This window comes from Tupaia chinensis, unplaced genomic scaffold (genome assembly GCF_000334495.1).
Source record: "Tupaia chinensis unplaced genomic scaffold, TupChi_1.0 Scaffold148874_1, whole genome shotgun sequence".
In the NCBI taxonomy this organism is placed as follows: domain Eukaryota; kingdom Metazoa; phylum Chordata; class Mammalia; order Scandentia; family Tupaiidae; genus Tupaia; species Tupaia belangeri.
In genome coordinates this window covers 1,388,630-1,397,488 of record NW_006208722.1, presented here as the reverse complement: position 1 = coordinate 1,397,488, position 8,859 = coordinate 1,388,630, and the positions used below count along the sequence as shown (strand labels likewise).

Sequence of the window (8,859 nt, the reverse complement as noted above, 5' to 3'; positions counted from 1 at the left end):
AAACTCTTCTTTTTCTTTTTTTTTTTTTTTTTTTTTTGAGGTTTTTGCTACAGGGCGCTCGCCAGAAAGACAGAGAGACAGAAAGCAAGAAATCACCCCCCAGGGGTGATGGCCACGCCGCAATCTCTTCTCCTCTGTTCTCCTCTTGGGATCTTGGGCACGCACGCACACGCACCCGGTATGAGTTTCAAGCCACCAGGTCCGGGACACAAACCACGGTCAACTACATGGGAGTCCAGCGACATAGCCATTACGCTAACTACTGGTCCCGGCCAAACTCTTCTTCAGCTGTGCTTTGACATGAAAACAGACTATTCAAGTTCGATGGAGTGGCGAGCACTGCCATCACATTAAAAAACTTCATGCCACTGAGATTCAGCCAGATCACACTGAGTTGCAGGATGAGAAGGTGGGGAGTATGGCCTGGGTGGTGGGGACCCTCTCCTAGAGCCCCCCAGGGTCTGGCCTGCAATGCCACAGTTAGTGAGGCCTGCACAGACGAACCCAGTCTGCAGTCAGCTCTGCTCTTTTAGACGGCCAAGCGCAGCTAGGTACCTGGACTACAGGAGCGACAGGGCAGTTAAGGGGACTGCTTACAGCCATGGACGGGCTTAAAGGGATAGAAAGGCTAGAATCTGACTGTTTATTCATTTTCTTTATTCAGTTACTCACTTATTTTATTCTGTCTCAACTTGGTATTGAATGCCCGCTATGTGGCAATTACGGTGTGGAGGTGGAGTCAGCAGGGAACAAGGAGAGATACGAGCCAGTTCTTATGGCGGGCACTGAGGGGGGCTGCATTACTAAAGCATCGTCTTCAGAAATAAGAAGTCTGTGATGCTCAAAGCTGGTCTTTATCGGCTCACCCAAACCAGAAATGGCTTAAGGAATGAGAGAGAAGGGATAGAATACAGATGAACTTTCCACGTTTCTCCCCGTGACTGTTATGGTGACTGATGGTGACTAACACTAGAGAGTGGCCAGGGCTGTCACCCATTAACTCATTATGGAAGCACAGTATGAGGCACGCCATAGGGGAGTTCACAAAGATCCAAAAGCATCCAGAAGGGGCTGGTAGACTTTTGTAGGTCATATTAGTGTTTTTTGTTATCAGAGGGCATGTATGCTCACCAGAGAGAGGTGGGGAGAGACAGAGACAGAGACAGAAAAAGGGGGTGATCATATTGCAATCTTTCTCCTCCATTTCTTCATCCTCTCAGCATTTTAGGCACATGTGCACATTTACCTGGCATGTTTTTCAAGCCTCTGGGGTGGAACTCAAACCATGGTTGGCCATGTGGGTTCCAGTTCACAATGCACAGTGCTGAACCTCTGCAACAGGGCTGGCCAGGGCTGGATTTTTGTTTTCTTTTGTTGCAGTTTTTAAAGACTAAGGAAACTCTTCTGGCTGGTGTTGACAGTGCAAATATAGACCCTCTTTAAGGCAGGGACCTGGTCAGGTATATTTTTAATTCTGAGAGTCTAGGATGTAGTGTCTAGGCCACTTTTCAACACAGATGACCACACCACCTCCTGCCTACCTTCCTCTAACTTGACTTGTTTGCCTGTTTAAAACATCAGGATTGAAAGGCCCATCCCATACCTCATCATGGTGAAGAATTCATCCTTGGAGAGGAAGCCATTCGCATCCAGGTCATACATGGTGAACATCAGGCGGGACTTGTCCTCTGGGGAGCCTGGAAGGAGAAGGGTGATACAAATCACCTCCATCCTGTAAGGCACCTGGCTCTTTGGGTGGTCCTCTGCCCCTTAGCCCTTACCTTTCATGAAGACCACCAGGATGTCCAGGAATTCCCGGAAGGACAGGTAGCCATTGCCATCCTTGTCGGCCAGAGAGAACATGGACTCCACAAACATGTCCTGGGGCTTGAGGCCCAGGGACTCAGCAAACTCAGCCCTGCTCAGCTCACAGGTCAGGGCCTCCCGCACTTTCTGTGACGAGTCCAGGGGCAGGCTGCCTGCATCTGCCTGGTTGATGTCCAGCACCTGCACCCAGGAAGCAGCGGAGGGAGGGACAGAAGGTGAAACCTGGGCTGGAAGCAATTCAGTGACATCTCCGCAAAGTCTGAATCAGAAAGGGCGAGCCCTGGTGGCCGCTCCTGATCCTTAGCTATACTGACTTGGGTGTCTGCTCTTCTATCATGGGTGAACAGAAACCCTGGCAGCCTGTGCATTTTTCCCTGGACCCAAGAACCAGGCACTTTATACAGCAGGGATGGTTCAAGTGCACCTTGTCTAAAAGTCACATGTAGGTACCAGCAATTGGCGTAATGGCTGTGTCGCTGGACTCACATGTAGTTGCCTGCAGTTCGAGTCCTGGACCCGGTGGCTTAAACTCACACCAGGCACATGTGTGTGCATGTCCAAGAAGAGAATGGAGGAGAAGGGATTGCGGTGTGGCCATCCCCCCCTCCCCCGGGGGGGGGTGATTTCTTGTTTTCTGTCTCTCTGCCTCTCTCTGTCTTTCTGGTGAGCACACGTGCCCTATAGCAAAAACCTCTCAAAAAAAAAAAAAAGAAAGTCACATGTAATTATTTGTTAAATGCCTACAGCATTGAGCGCCAGCAGATGAAGTAGCAGTTACGTTGCTGGACTCTCACATGGTTGACTGTAGTTTGAGTCCTGGTGACTTAAAGGTCACACCGGGCACCCGGGAAGAGAATGGAGGAGAAGGGATTGCGTTGTGGCTATCCACCCTGGCGGGTGATTTCTCACTTTTCCTCTCACTGTCTCTGTCTCTCTCTCCCCAGTGAGCAAACATGCTCTAAGGCAAAAACTTCTTTTAAAAACTGCCTATAATGTACCAAGGACTTAGGATAAGTACTGTACATAAAATGGCATTTTTAAAAACATTACAGTGTATCAGATTACCTAGAGGGTTTGTTAAAACACAGATTTCTGGGCCCCACCTCAGAGTTCCAGACTCTGTCTGGGGAGGGGCCTGAGAATGCATTTCTAGCAAGTTCCCAGGAGCACTCAGTTGGCTCAGGGGCCACCCTTTGAGAACCGCTCATGTAGACTCTCTCTCGCTGAACCCTCACCGCAATGGGATGGATACGACCTCAGTTACTGTTTTACAGATGAGGAAACGAAGATACAGAGTGGACATGACAGGACTTGGCTAAGGTCACGCAGCTAGTACATGGCAAAGCCAGGGTTCAACCAGGCTTTTCTCCAGTCCAGAGTGAGAGCTAAGTTCACCCATGTGGAGGGTTTCTATTCAGCCTAGATTCTCTCTGTCCCCTGGGTCAGTGCCTCTCCAAAGGCACAAATCATGTCACCTGTGCAAAAAGGTGTCTGAAGAAGATCTCCAGAATGCGTCCCCGCTGCTGCTTGGTCACGGCCTTCTTGAATAGCTCCTTCTCGCCCGTCTCGGCCACATGCAGGTCCAGCGTGCAGTGCACACAGAAGTCCTGCAGCTGCTGCACAAAGGCGGCCCGCTCCTCTTCTGAGTTAAACAGCAGCACCTGTGTGAGAGGGAGGCCATGCCAGGGCTGGGAGTTCGAGCTTCTGGTCCAGCCTCCCCTCAAGGGACGTAGGATTGAGAAAAGGAGAGAAAAGCTCCTCCCCATCCTCCCAGGCTGTGGCCAGGTGGAGTCTGGGGACCTCTGAAAGGAGGTCAGCATCAGCCTTCACAGGAAGGCTGGGCAGCTGAGGACAGCATGGGCTGAGGACTCGTTTGTGAGAGGAGACACGTGAGAGGGCAGCCAGATGGGGGAGGCTGGCCGAGCAGTACCAGGTCATACTCCTTGGGGATCTTGAGCAGCAGGGTGCGGCGCCCACGGTCGCTGGACAGGAGGAGGTTGACCTGCTGCGGGGGCCGCAGCTGGACGGTGCGGAGCACAGCGAGGCGCCTGTCCAGGACCTGTAGGCGCCTGTCCGGGAGCAGCTGGACGGTGATGGGGTAGCTCCTCTCGCTGGGGCCTGGCCACTCCATGGCTGGGGAAGGGACCATTAGGCAGTGGGTCCGCGCACCATAGGGCGGTGGTTCAGCGGGGGGCCCACCACCAAGCCAATTCCATTCTGTGAGTCTGAGCAAGCACCCCAAAGCCTGACTGTCCCTGCTCTTCCTCTTCCTCCCGCCTCCCGCCTCCCCTCCTCTCTGCGTGTCTCACCCAGCACTCCATCTTTGGCTGTTTTCTTCTTCACACTCTCTTTGTCTTTCTTCTGTAGTTTCTTGCGTTCTCGGGTCCGGAAATGAGCCACCACCCCAGAGATGAACAGACTCACTGAAGGGGGAAAGGAGCCGTGGAAGGGAAGCTGCCCCTTGCCCGCAGCTTCACTGCTCCCCCTTCCCAAGGCCCCTTGAACCTGACCTCAAACTGTACCAAGGAGCCAGCCTGCAGGTCAGCAGGAAATGAGGGGCAGAGCCAGTCTGTGGAGAGCAGGAACCCGGAAGGAAAAAGAAGGAGAGGGGTGAAGAGCTCACCTAACGGAAGGCAGCAGAGAGCCACAATGGTGAGGCCGAAACCAGGACCACTGCCCTCAAAGTAGTCAAGCACAGTTAGAGGTGCACAGGGCGGCAAGCCTTCCGTTGTGAGCTGCCGGGGCTGAGGGCAGGGTGCGCCTGAGGGAGTGAGCACAGAAGACCTTCAGTCTGAGGATCCTCCTTCTTGGCCAGGGCTCTTTCCCCTCTGTCCTATAAAGGACCAAGATTTCCTCTGCCTTCCCCAGACTCTCCTCCCTGGAACTTGTTCCCTCAAAAAGTCCCCTTCCATAGCCTGACTTTCAGCACCCATTCCAGACTGAATGCAGGGTGCAGCCTGAACGCCAATGCAGCTCACCGCAGGCTCCCAGCCCGACACAGAAGGTGCCCGGCTCCCTAGACAGCTGCCAATGACCCCCTCACACACACCTTGGTCCTTCTTTGGTAACTTGAGTTCTCCCAGGCCACTCACCTTCATGCCAGACAAAGACATTGGGTTGCAGGGCACTGGGGTCCACGTTGGTGACAGCTGCCACAACATCCCGCAAGGTAGTATTTCTGATTTCTGCAATCTCTTCCGGGGAGAACAGTCTGAGTTGGGGAAAGGCAGGAGTTATTGAGATGGGAAGGGGATGCAGGCTTCTGGCAACCCCAGGCCCAGATGAAAAAAGGGACTCAGAGGGGTTACAAAGAGAGTGGTCACCTAGCTGGGAGTCAAGGCCCATGGAGGCCACCCAAGGCTAGGCAGAGGGGTCTGAGGTCCAAGTTGAGGTGGTATCTGGAGGGGGTGGGGTGGCAGAAAGCCTTACCCATTCCTGGTGTTCTCAAACCAGTAGCGGTCACCATCCCGCAGCCGCACAAACTGCTCAAGGACGATGGTGCTGAACAGGGGTCCGGGGTCCCCGTGGCTCTCCAGGAGCCCCCCTGGGAGTAGCTCCAGTCGAGACAGGTCCTGGTTGTACAGGGCGGCTGTGGCCTGCAGCACCTGGGACACCACAGGAGATAAGGAGTGTGATGTGTGTGCGTGCTGGGGAGGACAGCCACCATTGCGCCATCGCTCAGACGTAGGGCCCAGCAGCTGCTCTGCCAGCTGCTCAGGTCTAGCAGAGTCTCCTCTTCCTAGGCTGTCCCCCTACAGGGCAAGCCTGGTGGAAGGACTAGTGTGTCCCTACCTATGGTGAGACCACTGTTAGGTGCCTGAGTGAACATCACTACCCAGACTACCCAGCCTTAATGATTGGCAGCTGCAGGGGCAATCCCATGGGGTGGGACCCAGAAGGAACATAGTAGCACCCAATCCAGGACCCATCCTGCAAGAATGGTATGACATAGTAGTTAAGAACACAGACTAGAAGGGCCAGCAGTTAGCGTAATGGCTGTGTTGCTGGACTCCCACATAGTTGACCGAGGTTCAAGTCCCGGATCCAGCAGCTTAAACTCACGCCAGGCGCATGTGCGTGCATGCCCAAGATCCCAAGAGGAGAATGGAGGAGAAGGGATTGCGGCGTGGCCATCCCCCCTGGGGGGTGATTTCTCGCTTTCTCTCTCTCTGTCTCTCTTTGTCTGGCGAGCGCATGTGCCCTATAGCAAAAACTTCTCAAAAACAAACAAACGAAAAAAAAAAACAAAAAAACCAAGAACACACACTAGAATCAGATGGCTAAAATCCTGCCTCTGTGATTTACCAAGTCAAGTGACAAGTAAGATGACAGGGATAGTACCTACTTTATAACACATGTAGATTGAATGAGTACACATATGTCAAAAAAAAAAAAAAAGGATTTGGAACAGTATGTCACAGAAAAGCTTCAACTGCTATTATTATCACTACCATTCCTGACCTGGGGGTCCACACTGGGGTTGAGGTTACTCCAGTTCTTTGGGATCTCTAGCCCCAAGGCTAGCAGGGCCTGGGTGTAGCTGGGCAGCCCCATATCTCGGCCACGTTGAATGCTGCTGGCCACATAGTCTGTGCGGGAGAACTTGCCAGGGCCAGGCCAGTAATCTGAGGAGAGAAGACCAGACTGCAGATCAATCCTCCAGAACTTCTCTGCCCTGCAGTCTTACAGCAGCCGGCAGCACTCACCTCCCCTGCCTTCAGCCCCCAGCGCTCTACCTAAGACCCATGCCTGTATTGACCTTGTCTTAGGGTGGGGCCAATGTCACCAGGTATGACCAAGGCAAGGTTTTCTGGTAAGACCCTTCCTCTAAGACTCAAGACTGTTCTAGTCACCAAGCAGTAACTTCCCTGTCCTATTCCTCCCCCTAACTTCAAGACAGGGCTGGATGAAAACCTTTATGGATCTAATTAAGCAGCACAGAGATGGTGATGCCACCCCAGCCCTCATATACAGATATAATTTTAAATAAAGCAACAATAAAACCGTAAATTGGGGCCAGCAGGTGGCATGGTGGTTAAAGGCGCTGGACTTCCACACGGCCAACTGTGGTTTGAACCCTGGACCCAGTGGCTTGCTTTCTTGATTTCCCTCTCTCTGTGCTCAAATTAAAAAATATAGCAAAAACCTCTCAAAAAAAAAAAAAAAAAAAAAAAAAAAAAAAAGAAACAGAAAGAAAGAAAGGGGCCAGCAGGTGGTATGGTGGTTAAGCTACTGGATTCCTACATTGCCCGCCACAATTTGAGTCCCAAACCTGATGACTTGCTTACTCACTTTCCCTCTTTCTCTCTCTGGTCAAATTAAAAAATAATAATAATTAATTAATTAAATTAAATAAATCATTTTATTTTTAAAAAATTAAGGGGATAAAGCACACCCACAATGTCAAAGTTCATTTCACTCTAATGCCTATATGAAGTCTGCATGCATATCATGGGAACCCTATGTCTGCCTGTTGATTAATCCAGGGACCCCCAGGCTCCTCAGCCTCTGAGCTCACCCCTCAGGTCTTCAACCACTATCCTGTCCTCCAGCTCCGAAATCTGGGAGGCCATTCCCAGTAGCAGCTGATTCACGGCCTCAGCACTGTTCAGGTTGGGGTTCTGGAAGTAATCAGCATGTTCAAGTTAGGCCCTAGGGCTCCTCCTCAAGCTTAAACACTAACACTATCACCACAGCAGCACCCAGGACAAAGGGCCATGGGCCATTCTTGAGCCCTTGTCCCCAGATAATTTTCTCTACCCTTTGTCTCCCACCAACCTGGAGCAGCAGCATGAAAGAATTGGGATTATTTTTCCCAGCCTGAGTGAAGACTGCCTTGACCTCCCTCCTCTGTCTGATGCCAGACTGACCTCCCGAATCCAGTAGCTGTTGCAGACTCTCATTGCTGGGGAGCTGCCCGAAGCCCTGTTCAGGACCTTCTGGAAATGACAGCTGACATTTCTGAAATGGGGAATCAGGGATGTGGTGAAGGAACTCAGAGAAGGTGAAATGGGGTTGATTGGGTGAGGGACGTGGTGGGAATTGGCCAGGACTGAGGGACAGTCCCTGGACTTCCTTGGGGCCAGCAGAGATTTGGCTATGTGCATTTCCTGGAGATAGAGTGAACTCTGTTCAGACTCGGCGGGGACAGGAGGAAATGGTGACCTGCGATCAGCAGCCAAAGGTCAGCTGTTAGGAAAGCTGAGGAGATACCCTCGCTAAGACTGAACCTGTGGTCCTAGAGTTCTATTTCAGGGTCGCAAATTCTGCTTCCCTTTTCTATTGAGACTGTAGAGGTGTGTGAAAGGTTCCAGTCCCAAGACCACTCATTCCACGCTGCCAGGCCCCCCTCACCTCATGTAGACACCAGGGGGCACCATGGTGGAGAAAAACTGCTCAGAGGCCACCACAAACTCAGGAGAGATGCTGGGGTCCAGAAAATGGCGATACCCTGCAGGAGGGGGTAATAAAGGAGACAGGGTGCTTAACCTCCCCCCCATCCCCCCACCCCGCCTTGCCATCACACACACGTGTTATTTTCCCACAGATCTTCAGTTCAGATGGTCCCACAACTTCCTCACCTGCATACTCCGGGGGTGTCACTTGCAGGAAGCTGGGCAGCCACTCATACAGAGCGATGTTCTGAGGGTCAGAGACAGGGGACAGGGTGTTGGATCAGGCCAGGCTGCAGGGATCTCCGTGCAGCGAGGGTTCAGGTGTGGAAGACGACCAGACAGGGTGGTCACGTGAGAAGCAACCCACACAGGAGCACCGCCAGGCCTGCCACCCCCCAGGAAACAGGGGATCTGCTGGAGCAGGGGGTGGACATGAGCGTCACAAGCGAAACCATCTCCTGGACGGCCTCATTTTCCTGTCCCACGTCCGGGTCTTTTCCTAGACATCAGCTCTCTGGGAAGGGGTGTCTCGCACAGGGGTGTTTCTGAAGCAGGGCGATCTGAGCATGGGAAGCCCTGCGGGGGGCCCTGCGGGACCTGCAGGAGAAAGGGGTGGCGGGCGCGGGGGCGGGGGGGG

The 8,859-nt window shown here is 52.7% G+C and overlaps 1 protein-coding gene across 1 annotated transcript in view; it reads right to left on the bottom strand.

The window, feature by feature from the left end:
• DUOX2 (dual oxidase 2) overlaps nt 1-8,859 on the bottom strand; it is a 26,830-nt gene that overhangs the window by 14,068 nt on the left and 3,903 nt on the right. Inside the window, exons 5-18 of the mRNA XM_027769191.1 lie at nt 8,758-8,819; nt 8,409-8,469; nt 8,182-8,278; nt 7,698-7,788; nt 7,346-7,448; nt 6,289-6,452; nt 5,257-5,432; nt 4,920-5,038; nt 4,451-4,588; nt 4,137-4,250; nt 3,758-3,960; nt 3,303-3,488; nt 1,782-2,007; nt 1,604-1,697 (exon numbers count right to left, since the gene is read on the bottom strand). Coding sequence (XP_027624992.1) covers nt 1,604-1,697; nt 1,782-2,007; nt 3,303-3,488; nt 3,758-3,960; nt 4,137-4,250; nt 4,451-4,588; nt 4,920-5,038; nt 5,257-5,432; nt 6,289-6,452; nt 7,346-7,448; nt 7,698-7,788; nt 8,182-8,278; nt 8,409-8,469; nt 8,758-8,819 — 1,834 coding nt within the window. The remainder of the gene's footprint in view (nt 1-1,603; nt 1,698-1,781; nt 2,008-3,302; nt 3,489-3,757; nt 3,961-4,136; nt 4,251-4,450; nt 4,589-4,919; nt 5,039-5,256; nt 5,433-6,288; nt 6,453-7,345; nt 7,449-7,697; nt 7,789-8,181; nt 8,279-8,408; nt 8,470-8,757; nt 8,820-8,859) is intronic.